The 20,806-nt window shown below is 44.4% G+C and overlaps 2 protein-coding genes across 6 annotated transcripts in view; one reads left to right on the top strand and one right to left on the bottom strand.

Moving 5' to 3' along the window:
• Positions 1-1,253, bottom strand: part of CCNYL1 (cyclin Y like 1) — a 60,508-nt gene extending 59,255 nt beyond the window's left edge. Inside the window, exon 1 of the mRNA XM_044303263.1 lies at positions 800-1,253. Within this exon, the coding sequence (XP_044159198.1) occupies positions 800-965 (166 nt within the window). The 5' untranslated portion in view covers positions 966-1,253. The remainder of the gene's footprint in view (positions 1-799) is intronic.
• A 211-nt stretch (positions 1,254-1,464) lies between these two features.
• Positions 1,465-20,806, top strand: part of METTL21A (methyltransferase 21A, HSPA lysine) — a 36,594-nt gene continuing 17,252 nt past the window's right edge. Inside the window, exon 1 of one of the 5 annotated variants that reach the window (XM_044304033.1) lies at positions 1,465-1,569. The gene's annotated coding sequence lies outside the window, so the exon portion shown is untranslated. Of the gene's footprint in view, positions 1,570-8,895; positions 9,093-16,346; positions 16,417-20,806 lie in introns of those variants that run through there. The other 4 variants (XM_044304034.1, XM_044304037.1, XM_044304035.1 and 1 more) reach the window with 4 other exon arrangements.

Below are 20,806 nucleotides of genomic sequence, written 5' to 3'. Positions count from 1 at the left end.
GCAAGCCCCACTTAGTCCTGTAGGAGAACATTTCAGCAGGTTTGCATGCTGGGAGTTGTTGACCCCTGCTCTAGACTCTATATAGGTTGTGTTACTCCTACTTTATCCTCTTCTGACGCGTTTCAGTAAATACTTATATTCTCCATGAAATAACAATTCTGGAGCATCTTTTCTTATAACGGTGTATTGTGTCATTCCTCTAATATTCCTACTGCGTACATTGACCACTGGGTGCTACAGGGGTGTGCCCCTGCACAGCCTGCCACTGCCAGCACGGACTGTCCTACACTGCTATAGGAAGAACAGAGAAACAGCACAAAAGCCAGACTAGGATGTGCCAGAGCTCCGATAGGCAGTGGTGAGGGCACCGGGTAAAACACATTGTACTGACCCTAAGGCAGACATGTCAGGCCCCTCCAAGCATCATGGGCTGTCATTAGTAGAAATCTGCACGGCGGCACTACGGTAAAGTGGCACCCCAACCCCACTGCACAGATATAGCCCAGCTGTGCAGACACTTGTGTGATGGTGGCACCAGGGTGAATCTGCCCACTAACAGCTGCCAAAGTTAAGAGGCTCTTTACCTTGAATGCCCTGAATGCCCTGTATGCCACATCTATGGTACTTAAAGGTGGCTCCTGACCTACAACCCTACTGTAATGTTTAATGCATGGCAGTACACTGGGCACCACTCCCCAAGTACAAGCAGATACCCTATAGACATTCTGTAAAGAATGCTGCCCCGGGCCATGTGTAGCGGTGCTGCCAGCTGCCCCTATGAGAGTCCCCCGGGTCTTACCATCCGGGAACTCCCGGTCGCTGATGTGCTGTAAGTTGTGCCCGAGCTCGGGCTTCTCCAGCTCCACTTCCACCCGGTACGGATCCGGCCGCTCGACCACTCCCCGGGCACGGCCTGGCTTCGGGCTGGCGTCGGGGGACACACAACAAGTCACCGTATTGCCCATGCTGGCTTCCCCCAGAGGCGGCAGTGAGGGACACCTCGAAGGGCCAGACTCTCCTCCTTCTGCGCGGAGGCCTCCCCCTGTCCGTCACGGGCAGTCACGACACAGGCATGGGCACACTGCTACAAAAACAATGGACACGGGGCTGCTCCTAGGACGGCCCGGCCGGATACCGCATCCTCCTCTCCCAGCCGGTCCCACGGGAGCTGAGGGCGGGAGTGAATCCGTGACGCAACACACACCCCTCCGCCGACGTCACGCCTTCCTCCCTTTACCGCTCGGAGGTATTTTCCGCTATCTCCACAGTCCACCAATGGGAACTATGGTGGGCGGAGACAATACGCGGGACTTGGATTTCATTGCAGCCAATCACAGATCAGCTTTTCGCTAAGATGGGCGTGTGGCTGCGTGTAGCGTAATAAGAGCGTCGGTCGCTCCGTCACGTGTCCGCACGTCTCCGCCGACCCAATGCATCCAACAAATCAGTGCGTTCCTGGGCGGAGTTTCTTCAAAGTGAGGTTTGGCACGCACGACTTCCTGACATTCCATGCTCTGTGATTGTAGCACGTATTTTGAATGAGCGAGACTTAGCATCTGCTGTTACCCGGTAACTATGCTGGGGAACCTTTGTGGGTGGTCGTGAATACTGGTGTGAATGACGCTGCGTCACATGTAGTGACTGAACCTTCTGTCTCTTCAGTGGTTTATGGTAGAAAATAGCAGCTGTTATGTGGGCGCTGTGGCAACAGCTTTAGTAATCTCCCCGCTAGGTTTTGTGAAGGGTGTCGAGGCACCGGTCATGTTTTCACACTCATTCCCGTTTTTCTGTGGTGCCATAGTGCCATGCGGACCAGTTCTAAATGCTGTGGCATACTAGGATGGGCACCTTGCCCCAGAATTCCCCGAGGGCGTGCCCATGCCTGGGGTGTTATGTGACAACAATGTTTTAATAATATTTTCAGTCTTAAGCCTTTAAAAAATATATATATATTTTTTTTCCCCTGTGTTCTCTAATATAAAGTGCAGCCAAAGTGATGGAGCGGCCTCGGGTCCGAACCGGTGTAATGAATGAGCTACAAAGAGAGGAAAAGTGCACCCCCTCCACCTCTGTCAGTTCTGCCCCTGAACTGCGCCGCCCTATGCAGGAGCCCAGTTTGCCCTGGTTCGTCATACTGGTTATTTTGCAATACTATATGAAAATAATGTTTTAAGGGGACGGTCCCGGTGGCACCATCTACTGTATCTGCGTTGAGAACTAGACCCAGGCATCTGCATGTGTGCACAGAGATCCCGGGGTGTAGCTGGGGAAGGAGGAGCGCAGTAGGTTAGCACCCGCCTAGTTTCCTCTACTAAACGCTGCTGTCTATTGAACACAGGAGCCGTGGCCCCTCAGCACCTTAAAGGGGTTGTCCGATCCCTGAAGGTACCCCTGGTCACCTTCAGAGACATTTTATATATTTTGCTCATTTTGGGCTAAAAATCATTTTTTTTTAAATTGGTCTTTATTAAAAATATTGAGCCGCTCTGTAACAAAAGGTTAGCAGTTTTTCTAGCTGTGAATCGTACTTTTTAATTTCACTTTGTGCCTTTCATCTTATAACTCATCTCATAAACACTTATTTAACCCCTTCAGGACCCTGCCAGTTTTCACCTTAAGGACCAGGCCATATAGGTGTCACTTTATGTGGTGATAACTTTAAAACAATTTTACTTATCCAGGCCATTCTGATATTGTTTTCTCGTCACATATTGTACTTCATGACAGTGGTAAATTTGAGTCAAAATATTTCATTTTTATTTATAAAAACCCCCCACCAAATTTACCCCAGTCGGTGAGCTGGCAATTGTAAGAGCTGCTGCAGCGATGACAGACCGTCGGAAGCTGTCGATGACTTGCGGAAATGGGCACATCTTCACCAGTTGCTCAGGCAATTTAGGGCAAGTTTTGATAAACCGCTGAACCACTAAGTTGAAGACATGGGCTAGGCATGAGATGTGTCTGAGCTTGCCAGCTCCAAAGCCGCCACCAAGTTACGGCCATTATCAGACACAACCATGCCTGGTTCTAGGTTGAGTGGCGAGAGCCACAGCTCAGCCTGGTCTCTTATCCCCTGCCACAGCTCTGCAGCGGTGTGCTGTTTGTCACCTAAGCAGATCAGCTTAAGCACGGCCTGACGCTTCCCCACTGCAGTGCTACACTGCTTCCAGCTACCAACTGATGGATTACTGGTGCCGGAAGTGGCTAATTCTAATGTAGAAGTGGGGGTTGGAGCCACTAACGTAGGTGGTGGCGGAAACCCTGATAGAATTAGGGCCCGCAATCCTTGGCGTCGGTAGCACCTGTACCGTCCCAGGGTATGACTCGCTCCCAGCCTCCATAACGTTCACCCAGTGTGTGCTGTTCCAGCCTTTATTCTTCTATTCCTAATTGCTGTGTTCACATTATCTTATCATTTGCTATGTTGTGTAACGCTGCCACCCTGTGGTTATTCTTATAATTCATTTTATAGTGTGTTATGTAAATTTCTATTGCAATGCCCTCCTCCCTCTTTTGTGACATCACATCCTCTGCAAGGTCCTTCGTCCTTCCTCTTTGTTGCAGACTTCAAGATGGTGAGAGCAATTCTTTTTGACCTCTAATATCCTCTAGCACACCCTGATTCTCTGCATTTGTTTCCAAGCAAAGCAAATCAATAAATTATCAAAGCTTCACCATTGTATTCTCCTCACTGGATTATCACATGCAACTGGTGCCTACGTCTGGAGATATTAGTGAGTTCAGCTATCTACCATTGCTTGTACAGGGGCTATCACTCACAACCAATCAGGGGATTTTCTCTAACATACATCTGTGGCAGAATAGTCAAAAAGAAGCTTAAATCTACTGTCTTGCATGTCTACACACAGTCTGTCAGCGAGCTTAGAGCTGTCCGCCATCTTACACGCACGTGGCTTCATAAGCACTGTGCACAAGCTGGAATACCCTCTTAAAGAGACAGTACCGCGTAAACAGGAATAACATGTCCACAAGAGGCTTAGTGGATCTCTCAGTAAGGCTGGGATCAGACCTGAGCGTTTTATAGCGCGCTCCTACACACTGTAAAACGCTCAACAGGCAAGAACCAATGATTCCTTATGCGAATGGTTCTCCCCTGGGCGTTTTACAGCGCGTACGATCGCACTGTAAAACGCCCGGCGCCCCAAGAAGTACATCAGCTTCTTTGGGGCGTCTTGTCGCGCGTTCCCGTACATAGACTTAGCGGGAACGCGCGACAATAGGCGTTCACTCGTTCCGGAGCCGAGTATGTCAGACGCCCGTAGAATCGCGCATACAGAGCGCGACATCCCAAACGCTCAGGTCTGAACCCAGCGTAACTGAACATACAGAAAGTCACCCTGCTCCCAAAAACTCAGATATGCAGGAAGCAGAGTCCACATTAACTGAAGAACAAGCAGTATGATCTAAACGTGTTATCAAGCTAACACAAAAGATTAGAGAGAACTTTGAGGCAACCAAAGAAGAGTTCAGTGACAATTTAAACGATTTATGGCAGAGACCTGAACACTATATAGCAGCTCTTTTACAATATAACAACGACCCAACAAAGTTAACCACAACGTTGAATCGCTTAACTAACTCCTATGTCCGCTATCAGCGACTCTCTGCTAAGTACATCACTTTCCTGGGAGACTCTGATTTTGACGAAGCCTCAGAGGAGCTGAGTGAGAGAGAATCTCCTTGAAGAGAAGGATGCCATAGTACAAGATGCTAAGAGCAAGGCAGAACTCCGCATCGCACACTTACAGGAGGCGAGATCCCATTGATCAACTTCAAGTAAACATACAAAATATACCCTTTCATCTTCCAAAACCTCTCATTCCGGAAGGTCAGCCTTGCATGACAAGCTTATAGAAGTCCGGGCAGAAGCAGAGGAAGCTAGCGTAAGAAGTTCCTTTGCTAAGAAGGAGGCGGAGATTACGAAGAAGAAAGCAGTAATGGAGGCTAAGATGGCAGAAATGGAGGCTGAGCTAAAGATCCTCCAGACAGAAAGGAAAGAAGCAGCTACCTTAGTTAAACTAAAGATCCTCGAGCAAGCATTAGGCCAAGGTACCGACCCAGATTGTTTTGTCCCAGGAGAAGAGTAAGACCCAGCCGACCGCACTGCCAGGTATGTGCTAAGGCAATCATCGCCTACTCCTGTTAAATCGCATGCACCAACACCACTTCTAACTTACCAACTGGGCGAACCCACAGAGTACCAGAAATCGTCACACCCCAGAAATAAGGTAATATCTAGCACCAAGCGGGCTGACCATCCAGAGACTAAACCGCAGCTTAATCCTTATGCCACATCATTCCATCCTGATCAATCTCAACCTTATCTGCCAGAGCCCCTACATGCTCTAGAGACACCACAATGCAATACAGCAATATGGAATGGGAGATCAGACATGTCAGACTTTGCCAGATACATGATGCGCAGGGAGCTGATTAACATTAGTCTATCAAGGTATGATGACCGTGCCAAAAACTACAGGGCCTGGAAATCGATCTTTTAAAGCAGTAATCGGTGATCTAAACCTCACTGCCATGGAGGAACTTGACTTGCTCATCAAATGGTTAGGCCCAGAATCTGCAGAACGCATACAGACATTAAGAGTGGTTCATGCTGGCCACTCAGAGGAAGGTCTCGCTGCAGCATGGGAGAGACTTGAACAGACCTATGGCAGTCCAGAAGCTATAGAAAGTGCCTTATTCAGGAGACTTCAAGCCTTCCCAAGGATAACTGGCAAAGACAATCGCAAACTCCAGGATCTCAGCGACCTACTAAAAGAACTTGAATTGGCAAAAATGGACCCACGTCTGCCAGGACTGAGTTACCTTGTTACCGCCCATGGAGTCAGTCCAATAGTGTCGAAACTACCACATGGCATGCAAGAGAAATGGGCAGACCAGGGCTCCAGATACAAGAGAGAACACAATATGTCTTTTCCCTCTTCCTCTTATTTTACCAGATTCATCAGTGACCAAGCTCAGAAGAAGAATGACCCCAGCTTTGACTTCACTGAATCCACTCTACCTGCTTCATCTTCATGTTCAAGGTATGACAACACCACAAATAAACGTAGAGACTTAAGGGGGACAGTATCCATTAGGAAAACCAATGTTCCACTCATTTCAACCTGCACTACTAGGAAGGAATACCCTGTCTTCAAAGAAAAGGACTCTAACCGCATGTGCCCCATCCATAAAAGACTTCATCCTTTAAAGGAGTGTCGTGGGCTCAGGGCAAAGATCTTGCAAGAACGCAGAGAGATGCTCAAAGAGTTTGGAGTGTGTTATAAGTGTTGTGCCTTATCAAATCATATGGCAAAAGACTGTAAGGTTATTATCAAGTGTGCAGAATGCAGCAGTGACAAGCGCGTTACAGCAATGCATCCTACCTTGCCTTCAGACACGCACCACCTCAAGCTGCGACCAATGCCGTCGCACTTCATGGCGGGGAGCCACCGGCTCAAGAATTAGCTACAACTACTGTTTCCTCTTCCTGTATGGCAATATGTGGCAAGGAGGCTGATTCTAAGTGCTGTGCAAAGGTGTGTTTGGTCAACGTCTACCAAGAAGGGCAATCTGAAAGGGCCATCAAAATGTACGCAATTATTGATGAACAAAGCAATAGGTCTCTGGCAAAACCTAAATTCTTTGAGATTTTCGGCATAGCAGGAGAAGCAACACCATATACCCTCAACACTTGTTCTGGTCGTGTAGAGACTTATGGCAGAAGAGCCACTGGATACCTTATCTCCTCCATTAAAGGGAACATTCATATACCCTTGCCAACGTAAATTGAATGCGACCAAATACCAGATGAAAGAGATGAAATTCCTACTCCAGAAGCTGCATACCATCATTCCCACTTGAAGCATCTAGCTAGTGAGATTCCCCCTATGGACATGAATGCTGACATCCTACTTCTGCTTGGGAGAGACGTTCTCAGGGTCCACAAGGTGCGTCAACAATGCAACGGTCCTGATAATAATAACAGATTTAGACTCGATTTAGGCTGGGTAATCGTGGGCTATGTATGTATAAATAAGAGCCACAAACCATCTCAAGTGAACTCCTTCAAAACCTTTGTGCTCAACAATGGTCGCACATCTCATTTTAAGCCATGTGTTCATTATTATGAGGTGAAGGAAAGGCTTTCTAACCTCTTAAAGACACCAGACATCATTCCTACCAGTTATGACAACTTAGGAAAAACAGTTTTGTACAACACCAGACGACAAAGAATTGGCCTTGTCCATGGATGACAAAGAGTTTATTAAAATAATGGACTATGAATTCTTCAAAGATGCATCTAACCACTGGGTTGCACCTTTTACCTTTCCGTGCTGTAAGAGGCGAGCCAGACGCCCTGACAACCGGGAACAAGCACTCTCCAGATTCATCTACTTGCAACGTACATTAAAAAATAAACCAGAAATGAAGTCATTTTGTGGCCTTCATGGAAAAGATATTTCGCAATGATCATGCAGAGCCGGCTTCACCCTTACAAGAGCATGAAGAATGCTGGTACCTTCCATCCTTTGGGGTATATCACCCACGGAAACCAAACCAAATAAGAGTGGTATTCGACTCAAGTGCCAAACATAACGGCGTATCTCTGAACGACGTCCTTCTCACCGGTCCGAACCTGACCAATAATATGGTGGGAGTGCTCATGAGATTCAGCAAGGAGCCAGTAGTCATTACTGCTGACATTGAACAAATGTTCCATTGCTTTATCGTGCGGCAAGATCATAGAGACTACCTCAGGTTTCTTTGGCACAGAGACAATGACACCAGCAAAGAAATGGTTGAATGCTGCATGAAGGTGCACGTGTTTGGTAACAGTCCTTCACCTGCTGTTGCTACATATGGCCTACGTAGGGCTGCCTTAGATGGTGAGTCAGAATTTGGGGAACATGCCAGAAACTTTGTTGTGAACGACGCACTCAAATCCTTCCCTCCAGCGGAGGAGGCCATAGATCTGCTCAAAAGGACACAAGGTATGCTTTCAAAGTTTTGTCTAGGGTTACATAAGAGAGCCTCTAACTGTGCTGCCGTAATGAAAGCCTTCCAGCCCAGTGATCATGCCACAGAATTCAGAGATTTGAATCTAGGGATAGACAATCCACCAGTACAGAGAAGTCTGGGCCTGAGGTGGGACTTGGCAAATGACTCCCTTGGATTTCAAGTTAACTGTGCAGATAAACCTTTTACTAAACGGGGAGTTCTCTCAGTGGCGAACAGCCTGTATGATCCCCTGGTATTTGTGGCACCTTTGACTGTACAAGGCAAATTCCTGTTAAGACAGTTCTCAGTCTGTATCTGACTGGGATGCTCCACTGCCCTCTGACAAACAACAAAAGTGGGAGTTCTGGAAGGAATGCTTGCATGCATTAGACAGGATTCACATACCAAGGTGCTACACTCCAACATCCCTTACAGCCACTCGGAGGAGAGAAATCCACATCTTCTCAGATGTGTCTACTGAAGCCATCGCAGCTGTTGCTTATTTAAAGGTAATAGACTATTCCAGTCAAGCACATGTTGGATTTCTGTTTGGAAAGGCAAAATTAGCTCCAAAACCTGAGCACACCATTCCTAGACTCGAACTTTGTGGGACTGTGCTAGCCGTAGAGATTGCAGACTTTATACAACAACGTGAGCTGGATGACATTCAATTTTACACAGACAGTAAGGTTGTCCTGGGTTACATCTACAACCAGTCAAAACGCGTCTATGTTTGTCAGTAACCGCATTGAAAGGGTTAGAAGATCCTCTAAACCTGAACAGTGGCACTGTGTTCCATCTCATCTCAATCCCGCAGATTGTGCCACCAGACTGGCATCTGGTAGAGTCTCTTTAACTTCTTCTTGGTTAACAGGTCCAGCGTTTCTGCTGAACCAGAATGAAGAAACTCCTACTCAAGACGTCTTCAGTCTCCAGGACCCTCATGAAGATCCAGAGATTCAGCCTGAAGTTAGTACCTTCGTCACCAAGTCTGAAAGGAGGGCTGGCTTGGGCTGTCAACACTTTGAACGCTTCTCTAGATGGTCAAGACTCAGTCACATCATTGCAAGGTTAGTCCACATTGTTCATTGTTTTCATACTGAGAAGCATAACGCTGACTGTCGCAATTGGCACCTGTGCCATAAACCTCTCACGGCAGAAGACATTATTCTAAGTGAATTGCTTGTGATATGTAACGTACAGCAGAGTGCCTTTAAAATGGAACTGAAATGTATACATGACAAGCAAGATATACCAAAAGGCAGCCCCATTGTCAACTTGAAACCAGTAATTGATGATCGTGGCATGCTGAGAGTTGGTGGTCGCCTAAACAAGGCTAACTGTATGCTTATGAACTCAAACTTCTCAAGGCTCACCCATGAGACTTTGACTACCTTCCTGGCTGAGGTATCTGCTATTGTCAACTCTAGACCTCTTGTACCTGTATCTATGGATCCAGAATCCCCGGCCATTCTCACTCCAGCAACTCTTCTCACTCAGAAGTTTGGATCTGTTCCTAATCCACCTGTAGAGTTTTCTTCTAGTAACATATATCTGAAACAGTGGAAGCATGTTCAACATCTGGCCAACTGTTTCTGGAGCAGGTGGAAAAAGGAGTACTTAACGCTTCTGCAAGCACGTAGAACGTGGCAACAGGTCAAGCCAAACTTACAAATAGGAGATCTTGTACTCATGAAGGACCAGAAGGTAGAGAGAAACTCCTGGCCCATGGGACTCATCTCAAAAGTCTTCACCAGTTTAGATGGCAAAGTTCGCAAGGTGGGAATGACCATCGCAAAACAAGGCCATCCCAAATCCTTTATCAGGCCTGCATCTGAGATTGTTCTCCTCTTACCCGTAGAGGAATGATTCTTTACCTGAGGAACTTTATTCCTGGGAACCAGAAGACTCAAGGCGTTGGACTGTTCCAGTCCACCATTTCGTGTGTTTTTTTTTTTTTTTTTTTTTTCAGGTTCCAACATTTCATGGCCATTTTGTAGTTGCATATATAGTGAAATCCAAGGATTTCAGACGGGGAGTGTGCTGTTCCTGCCTTTATTCTTCTATTTTACTAATTGCTGTGTTCGCATTATCTTATAATTTGCTATGTTGTGTAACGCTGCCTCCCTGTGGTTATTCTTATAATTCATTTTATAGTGTGTTATGTAAATTTCCATTGCAATGCTCTCCTCCCTCTTTTGTGACATCACATCCTATGCAAGGTCCTTCGTCCTTCCTCTTTGTTGCAGACTTCAAGATGGTGAGAGCAATTTTTTTTTACCTCTGTCTCTAATACCCTCTAGCATACCCTGATTCTCTGCATTTGTTTCCAAGCAAAGCAAATCAATAAATTATCAAAGCTTCACCATTGTATTCTCCTCACTGGATTATCACATGCAACTGGTGCCTACATCTGGAGATATTAGTGAAATTCAGCTATCTACCATTTCTTATACAGGGGCTATCACTCACAACCAATCAGGGGATTTTCTCTAACGTACATCTGTGGCAGAATACAGTGTGCCGCCAGGGAAATGTTTACCTGCCCGAAAGCACTTGTCCATGTGTCAGTCGTTAAGTGGACCTTCCCAGTAACTGCGTTGGTCAGGGCACGGTTGATGTTACGAGACACATGCTGGTCTAAGGTGGGCACGGCACACCGTGAAAAATAGTGATGGCTGGGGACTGCATAACGAGGGACGGCCGCCGACATCAGGCTACGGAAGGCCTCAGTGTCCATAAGCATAAATGGCAACATTTCCAGGGCCAGCAATTCGGAAAGTTGAGCATTTAGTGCTATGGCCTGTGGGTGGGTGGCTGGATATTTGCATTTGCCTTCAAATTCCTGGGGTAAGGACATTTGGACGCTGCTCTGGGACACTGAAGTGGATGTGGTCGCTGATGGTGCTTGCGAAGGTGCAGGGCGGTAGGCATCCGGGCCTGGGCCTTCAACAGGGGATTGGCCAGCACGTAACAGGGGAAGACTCGCAGACACAGATTGTGGACCCAGGCGTTCGGCCCACTTATTTCGGTCTTTGATGCCATGTGTTGGATCATGCTGGTGGTGGTGAGGTTTCTAATGTTCATGCCCCTGCTCATTTTTGTATGGCACAGGTTGCAAATTATAATTCTTTTGTCGTCTGCACTTTCCTCAAAAAAGCGCCAGACTGCGCAATACCTACCTCTTGGCAAGGGAGATTTCCGCAAGGGTGTGCTCCAGGGAACAGTTGCGGGCCTGTTTGGTGTGGCCTGCCTTCTCCCTTTTGCCACCCCACTGCCTCTTCCAGCCAGTTGCGGTGCTGCGGATGCCTCCCCCCTCTGTACTGCTGTCCTTGTTCGGCTTTCCACCTTCCCAGGTTGGGTCAGTGATTTTATCGTCCACCACCTCCTCTTACACTTCCTCACTCTGCTTATCCTTCTGCCTTGTTGACATAACAACAACCTCAGTTATTGACAACTGTGTCTCATTCTCATCAACGTCTTGAGACACTAATTGTCATTGACTTATTGGCAACTGTGTCTCATCATCCATCTCGTGAAACACTAATTGCCGTTCCCCACACACCTCTTCTTGTGACTGTGGATGCTTAAGAGTTTGGGAATAGGAGCACAAGATCTCATGTCCCTCTTCAAGCAGGCTTGTCGAGAGGCCCAAATGAAGGAATGGCACTGAAAAGAGCTCATCGGAATATCCGAGTGTAGGATCACTTGTTTGGCAAGAGTCTCCATAGTGGGAGGAAGGAGGATAAGGGTAAGGATTGTGTTGACTCCTGACTACTGAGACTGGACTTGGTGGAAGACAGGGTGGTGCTTAACCGACTGGAAGCATTATCTGTTGCAATCCAACTGACCTTCTGGTTGCATTGGTCTGACTTCAAGAGCATTGTCTTGCGCCACCCTGCAAACTGGGACATGAAGCTAGATATCGTGGATGATTGTTTTTCTTGTGCTCTGGCAGAAGGTAGAGTTTCAACGCACCCAGGGCCACGGCCTTTGCGTGCACAATCGGCATTGGGGGCACTTCCCTGTCCCTTACTGCTCGCCTTCTTCATATTAAATGTTATATATGCTTGAAAGTATGTCACATGTACAGTAGCGTAGGATTTGCAAGTGTATGCGCAAAAAAAATTAAAACGGTATTTGGGATGTGGAAACATCACACAGGAGATATACCGCAGATAATGTCGCTGATGTCACCAGTGGCTGCGGCTAATAAAAAATTACAGGGAATGTCACAGGTATTTGGGATGTGGTAACGTTACACAGGAGATGTAGCTCAGCTAATGTCACTGTCCGCAGCGGACACTGTCTATAGAAGAAGTACACTGGATGTCACTGATTTTTGGGATGCACACACGTTACACAGAAGATGTAGTGCAGATAATGTCGCTGTCTTCAGCCGCCTAACTATTGCACGCTATTTAGCGCAGGATGCGCTAAAAATAGATAAGCTGCCACACATAATAGTACTTTAAAAGGACTTTTGAGTCTCTGACAAGTTTTTCAACTTAATTTAATAATTCAATTTCACTCCCTACACTATCTTTCCCTTCAGCACAGCTCTCCCTGACTAACACTGAGCCGAACACTTGTCATCAGGTGCTATATAGCACCCGATGACGCCTTTTGGCCTGACAATCGCTGTAATGCCAGTAACCAACATGGCTACAGCATTACAGTGGAGGACAGTACTTACCTGCACGTTTATTGGCTGCGTTTATTGCTCGATCAACATTAGGCGCAACCCCATATGAGTCGGCGTGTATTAAACGGAACTGCGCAAGATGGCGTCAAAACCGGCAGTAGAACCACAATGCGTTCCACTAGGAAATTAATCTAGATTTCATTACAAATGAATACGCGCGTGCGCTATCTGTACAATAACGCGTTCAATACTGTGTTCCAAATACAGGAAGTATCTTACGGATGAGTGTGCACATGCACGATCTCTACAATAGTGTGTTCCATGCTGCATTCCAAATACAGGAAGTGTAAATACAGACATTAAATAATATATAGAAACGATCAATGTCCAGAAGCGCATGGAAACCTGTACAGAACAGGTAATAAAGAAAGCACTTACGGGGGAGAAAATTAGTACAAACAAGATATTCAATTATATGGCATACACTATCCTATCCAAATTATTATATAATACTATAATCAAGGACTAGAATTATAATTGCACCATAAAAACATACTGTACCATAATTCTAATAGTATAATAATATACCATGATCGAATCTCCTAATAGTGTACATAAAAATAAATCAAATTTTCAACATTATTAAATAATCAAATGGTAACATGATTAAACAGATTCAAAACGTGATCAATCAATATAAAACATAATTGAAAAAATTATAAATATATATAATATATTACACCCTATTCCGTGATTATGATAACCAATTAATCAAGTGAGATAGATAGAGATATATATATATATATATATATATATATATATATATATATATATATATATATATATCTCTATTTGTGATTATATAGACCAGTGATGGCGAACCTTTTACAGACCGAGTGCCCAAACGGCAACATAAACCCACTTATTTATCGCAAAGTGCCAACACAGCAATTTACCTTGAATACTACAGTCCAATATAGAATATCTTCCATGTACTTTATCATTTATTTGCAATATCCTGCTTACATTCTGTATGCTGCCTGTGCTGTTCATAGTGCGCCCTGCGCTGCTGAATGGCAGGAAAAGTCTAAGGCATATTGGTACACCATAGACTTTTTTTCCAGGGTGTGGGTGCCCACAGAGAGGGCTCTGAGTGCCGCCTCTGGCACCCGTGCAATAGGTTCGCCATCACTGATATAGACCAATAATTCATATCAATATCAATAAAATAATAAAAATTTAAGCATATAAAATATCAACCAAGAATTGATTGAAACTTGTGGATCTGCACCAGGCAAAAAATGAAAGTTATAAAATTACACAATGAAGAAAAATAAAAAATATACACAAACTATAACACAAAAAGAAAAATACATCAATGATGTATCCAAGACATGTTAGGCTACTTTCACACTTGCGTTCAGGGCAGATCCGTCTGGTGTCTGCACAGACGGATCCGCACCTATAATGCAAACGCTTAGATCCGTTCAGAACGGATCCGTTTGCATTACCACTATCATTGTTCATGATAGTGCAAACGGATCCGTTTTGACTTTACATTGAAAGTCAATAGGGGACGGATCCGTTTGAAAATTGAGCCATACTGTGTCAACTTCAAACGGATCCGTCCCCATTGACTTACATTGTAAGTCTGGACGGATCCGTTTGCCTCTGCACGGCCAGGCGGACACCCGAACGCTGCAAGCAGCGTTCAGGTGTCCGCCTGCTGAGCGGAGGACAGACGGAGCCATACTGATGCATTCTGAGCAGATCCGCATCCACTCAGAATGCATTAGGGCTGGACGTATCCGTTCGGGGCCGCTTGTGAGAGCCTTCAAACGGAACTCGCAAGCGGAGCCCCGAACGCAAGTGTGAAAGTAGCCTAAAATGGTGTAAAGGCCCATAGTCGAAGAAAAGTAGCTTCCGAAGGATCCTTAAAGATATCCATGACTACTATTCCATGATGTCGAAGTACAAGAATCCAATCCGAAATGTGTATACTCTCAAAAGTGCTTCTGTCTCCAATCCCAAACACAAATCCAATGTCCCGCTAAATAATGAGAATAAACTTTAAAACAAAATCAACAAATTAGTAGAAAGCGACAAGGAAATTTTTATTTTATCATATACTAGCTGAAGGAACTGGCTTCGCACGGGTATATTTCATCTATTTCATTTAAAGTTTGTGTGTCGTAAAAAGATATCAAAAGTTCCCCCATAACAGTGACCTCTACAGTACCCACCCCTTTAACAATGACCTCCACAGTGCCCGCCCCTTTAAACAGTAAATATAAATGGCTGGGAACTGTACGTCCTAGAGAGCTGAGACCCAATCTAAAACCTTCCCGGACTCCTGATGTACTGTACCTGTGTGGCAATTTTGGTGAAGAGTAGAACACTTTGCAATGATTGGGTGCTCTACAGAGCACCCAACCACAATGGAAGTTAGTGGAAGAAACCAAGCATTAAACCAGGCACCCCCTGCTCTGAAGAGGGGAGGGGGTCTGGTCCCATTGAGGTCTATGCAGAAGATCGCCGTACAGGGAGGGAATCCCAGTGTATTGAAATCTAATTTGGCCTCTATTTCTGAAAAGTTTCTGCCGGTATTTGAACTCTCAACATTCTACATTAGAGGCAAGGACTTTAACCACTCGGCTATAAAGCTGAATGATAAACTGTCAGGAAAACCTCATAGTAGTTTGTTATGTAGTAAGTATTCCTATATAGCAGAGGTGTCATTTTATATTTCAGTGCAGGTTAACATGTAGCTGTAGAGCGTAGTGGTTAAAGTTCTTGACTCTAATGTAGAAGGTTGTGAGTTCACCTCTTGGGCAGAAACGTTTCAGAAATAGAGGCTAAATTAAATTTATATATTTTATTGTAAAAACTGTTTGGCATAAAATAAGTGTAATAACACATATATTCATACTTCTGATTTATATATGAATGCATAATGTGTGCAACTACTACTGATGTTTTTAGCCATAATATATTATAATATATTAAAAATGTATAATACATGTAAATATAAATGTCACGAAGGTGTACAGGAAACAAGACAATGCAAAATGAATATATGACTCACTGGATCCAAAACTAAGGAACAAAAAAGGAGACCCCTGCATCAGACCTGGCACTCTCCCTTACTGCTCAGCCTATGCGATAATCCCAATGGTGGATGATCGCATATCCTCGTACCTCGACTATATAACACCTGAACACCCTACAATAGTGAAGGGACACGACCACGGCTCCCTACACTAGACACGGAGGGAGTCAGGGTCACCTGGGATCCAGCAAACAGAAAATCACAAATGAATGTACAACACTTAACTTGTAGAAGACTGGGAAATGGGATCAGCATGCACACACACTCCAGGAAGCTGTATAAACCGCACACTAATGCATTATAGGGAGGAATTTAAAGGGATGCAATCAGTCCAACTATATGACAGCTGAGAGAGGCTAACGAGATGAGGAACTGAAAACCAAAACAAAAAACTCAAGGAGGAGGATCTGAAAGGCTTCTGTCAGAGCTTCTCAGCTGTCTGGTTGTGACAATATTATGGCTAAAACGTGTGTGTGTGTGTGTGTGTGTGTGTGTGTAAAATATATATAATTTTTTTAAAAATAAATTTAGCCTCTATTTCTGAAAAGTTTTTGCCGAGACCTACATTTGTGAATAAGGCACTGTGAACACCAGTGCCCATGAACCCAGGACATCTGCTACACGCTTCTCCGGGAGTATTGTGAGTACTATCCTTCATCCATTAGTGTAGGATGTGTGGGATCATTTTTCTAACTGGTTGCCCGTATGTTTATATACTTCTTGCAGGTGATATTGTGAAACAACGCCATACGCCTCACTGTAGTAGTATTCTATCTTGCCATATACTGTGGGGTTGTGTCATAAGTGTGCCCCCCCCCCACACACACACACTTTAGCAGATAGACAATTAGGATTTGCTTTCTGCCGGAATTTGCACTCGCAACCTTCTACATTAGAGCCAAGAATCTTAACCACTATGCTATTTAGCTACATGTTAACCTGCAGTGAAATATAAAATTATACTTCTGCTGTATAGGAATACTTACTACAGGAAAAACTACTATGAGATTTTTCTGACAGTTTATCATTCAGCTTTATAACTGAGTGGTTAAAGTCCTTACTTCTAATGTAGAAGGTTCTGAGTTCAAATCCCAGCAGAAACTTTTCAGAAATAGAGGCTAAATTGGATTTAAATACACTGACTCAAGCATCGCGCTCGAGCACATGAGGTATTCGGCCGATTTCTGCCATGTACCGAGCATAGTGATGCTCAAGCAGAACTGGTGTTCGGCCGAGCATGCTCGCTCAACACTAGTTGATACTTTTTCATGGCTAACTGAAAAATAACAAAATTGCAAGTTTTTGCTATCACTAGCATGGTATAACACGGTATCAAGAGTCCCAGACACTGAAATAATGAGGTAGTTGAGAAAGGTGTAGAGGAAGTTATCAGACTGGTTTAACAGTAAATTTTTCTAGCAGTTACAGATGAGGAATGTGAAAGTTTTGTTGTCCCCTGATATATCTAGTCCATGAATTTAAAGAACCCAGGAGGGGTTCCTAAAGATGTAAAATGACATCAATCCATGCAACACATTCATTCCTGATCTGAGTGTGTCAAATTATATCATAAGCTTGTATTCCCAGACTCTCCTGTCCTTCTTAGATTTGGAATTCCCTTTTAATATCAATACTTTCATGTCTGTGATGTTGTGGTCCTGTACATGCAGATCTTTCCTTTTTTCATTTATTGTGTGGCCATGTGGTCTTTCTCTCTTTTTTTTTTTTTTTTTTTTTTCTTTTTCTTTTTCTCTCTTTTTCTCTTTCTTTCTTTTCTCTCTCATTATAGTCAGCATGGTCTCTTCAGTGGTGTTCATTTCATTTGATGGAAATGCCACTTCCATTATTTTAAAGGTTCCCTTAGGCTGAGTTAACACTTCAGTTATTTGATCAGTTATTGTAAACCAAAACCAGGAGTGAAGCCTAATCATATGAAAAGTTAGTGAACCTTTAATTGTTCTTCTTCTATAGTGAATGGTTTTGTTTATTGTAATTTATTTTGTCATATAAATTTATACTTCTGGTTTTATCCAAAACAACCATACAATTCAGGTTATACCAGTACATTGTATCTCTAAATACTTCTACATCATGTATGGGAATACTGAGGATTTTGCCCAAAGATCTTTATGCTGCCTATACTAACAGCAGTATAAAGTAGAGACAGGTGAGTTGATTTCAGCGGTCTGTCAATTATTAGTTAACAATAGTTGGTTGCCGAGAACCAACATCACAATCACTGCAGACTGGGCCTGGAAAAGTCACAGCCACCTGAGAAGAGTCATGGTTATTCATAAATTCCTGCCCACCTGCTGATGACTGATGCTTCTACCTAGTTTTCTCCCTTTCTCTCTAGGAGAGAACTGCCAATCATCAGCAGATGGGTGGGAGAACAGGAGATTACGAGTAACCATGACTCTTCTCAGGTAGATTTGACTCTTTTCAAGGCCTGGGCTGTAATGATTATGATGCTGGTTCTCTGCAACCACTTACTTTTAGCTCATGAGTGACACACCGCTGGAATCAGCATTGCTGTCACTAATTTATGCTGACCTCACAGAGGGCAGCATAAATTAAAGTTGATGACAGGTTCCTTTTTAAGGCTTGGAGCCTCAGACCCTGTGTACAAGTTGTGCTTAGAGGGGAGTCAGGGAAAACTACTGTGTATTAGGAAGTGCCTAGAAGGCAGGTGTTTGTTTTGATGTTTGTGTTTGTGTGGATGCTGAAGTGCCCAAATAAAGCACCAGTTTGGACATTAAATCCTGTTGTCTGTGAAGAAGTCTGACTGCAACCAGTGGTGTAAATAGAGAAGTAAGGACCACATAGCAAGGATATAACCAGGCCCCCGACACATGGCAGAAGGGTTTCTGCCTTAACCCTTTTCAATGACCCTTGGGCCATTTTTCCACTGCTTCATTTGCTAAAAGTTGTTCCTTTTTAGAGGGTAGAGTCCTGACAAAGTTTTCACCTCCAGTAGAAGAGGCGATAATCCCAACTAAGACTGGGCCCCCTCTTGCCCTGGGCCCCAAAGCAGTTGCATGGTCTGCGTTTACCCCCCTGACTGTAACCACCTGAGAGAGTGCGATCCCTTACAGTATATTACAAAAATTATCAGTATCACTGCCCCTACACATTACAAAAATCAAAGAATGACTGTTACACTTTAAGGATCTATTCACACGTCCAGAATTGCGGACCCATTCATTTCTATGCAGCCGCACGATGTGCTGCATGGATCCGGAATTGCGGATCCGCACTTCCGGGTCCGCAATTCCGTTCCCGAAAAAAATAAACACACGCGGACGTGTGAATGGACTGGTCAAGCTCCGTCTGTTGTATTGGACTCATTTTTATTATTATTTTTTTTATTATTTTTTGTTTTTGTAGGAGGCGTGTCCCTTGCTGCAGTGCTGGCCAATCGCAGCACACAGCTCATAGACTGGCTATGAGCTGTGCGCTGCGATTGGCCAGTGCTGCAGCAAGGGACATGCCTCCTACAAAAAATCAGTCCAGTACAACAGACGGAGCTGAGACACCGGAGCCTATACCGGGCGAACGGAGCAGCGCCCAGGCATACTAGTAAGTGCAGGGGGACCCCTGGGCGCCGCACTGCCCACAGATAGTTAGTTTTTAGTTTGTATACGAGTGAAAGGTCCTCTTTAACTCCCTACGCCATAAAGTCTGGAGTACACAGGGAACAGATGTTAGACGAGTTCAACTGTTAGAGATTTTGTGCTCCTCAGGCTCGGAATCGGAAGAAGATTTTTCTGTCCTTTGAAAACCCCTGTTTTGAGGTCTCATCTTCTTCTTTTGGAGAAGATGAAAAAGAAATGAGAAGACCCTTTTTTTTCCAGTAGAGGATGTTGATCGTTTATTGAAAATGGTAAAATCGGTAATGGGGTTTCGAGGATTCAAAAGAGCCGAAATCTGTGCAGGATATGATGTTTGGTGGTCTTGAAATTAGCCATCAGATGTTTTCCAGTCCATAAAAATGTAACAACGTTAATTAAGGGGGAGTGGAATAGGCCCAATAAGAGGGTTTATATTTCTAAAAATTTTAAAAGGAAATACCCCTTTTCGGAAGAGGATTGTGCCTCTTGGAATAAAGTGCCTAAAATAGACGTAGCTTTTTCTAAAGTGACTAAAAGGTTGTCTTCCCTTTTTGAAGGCATGGATTCTATTAGAGTCCCCTTGGTTAAAAAAGCGGATTGATTCTTAAAAGGTTCCTGGGAAGCTACATTCCTTTAGACCAGGGATCAGCAGCCTTTGGCCCTCCAGCTGTTGTGAAACTACAATTCCCAGCATGCTCCATTCATTTCTATGTGAGCAAGTTTGCATGCTAGGAGTTGTAGTTTCACAACAGCTGCAGTGCCAGAGGTTGCCTACCCCTCCACATGTACTGCCCGTTCCTTAATTGTTTGGCTTTCAGAACTAGAGCACCAGAATAAAAACAAATACCCTAGGGAAGAAAGCTTGGCAGGGCTTCCTACCATTTAAAAAAAAGCAGCAGGTTTTTTGAGTGGATGCTTCGGCAGATTCTATTAGGCTAGTGGCTAGATTTTTTATTTTTTTTTGCCCTTGCTAATTCTGCTCGTAGGACTTTATGGCTAAAGGGCTGGAGTGGAGATTTACTTTCAGAGAAGAGGTTATGTGCCGTTCCCTGTGAGGAAGAGTATCTTTTCGGTTCTGCGTTAGATACGCTTTTAGAGAAAGCAGCAGATAAAAAATAAATTTCCAGTTCAAGCTTTTTCTTCTAGAGGTAGATTTGACCATTCCTTTTGTCCCTTTCGTTCCTTACGAGGTAGTAGAGAAGGAGATAAAAAAAGACAAGGAATTTTAAGTTTAGGTCACAAAGGAGAGGCGGAAAAGGTATTTTCTTCAGTCAATCCTTGGGTGAAACAAAGAAGTTGGCAAAAAATGTTTTTCCTGCATGGCAACAGGTTTCCAGGAGTTCTTGGATATTAGACACCATAGGTCAGGGGTTAAATCTAGAGTTTTGTTCTCCTCCTCCAGTTAGGTTTGTGGTGGCA

Source organism: Bufo gargarizans, chromosome 8 (assembly GCF_014858855.1).
Source record: "Bufo gargarizans isolate SCDJY-AF-19 chromosome 8, ASM1485885v1, whole genome shotgun sequence".
NCBI lineage: Eukaryota > Metazoa > Chordata > Amphibia > Anura > Bufonidae > Bufo > Bufo gargarizans.
Note: the sequence above shows the minus strand (reverse complement) of the source record. Positions and strands in the feature narration are given on the sequence as shown.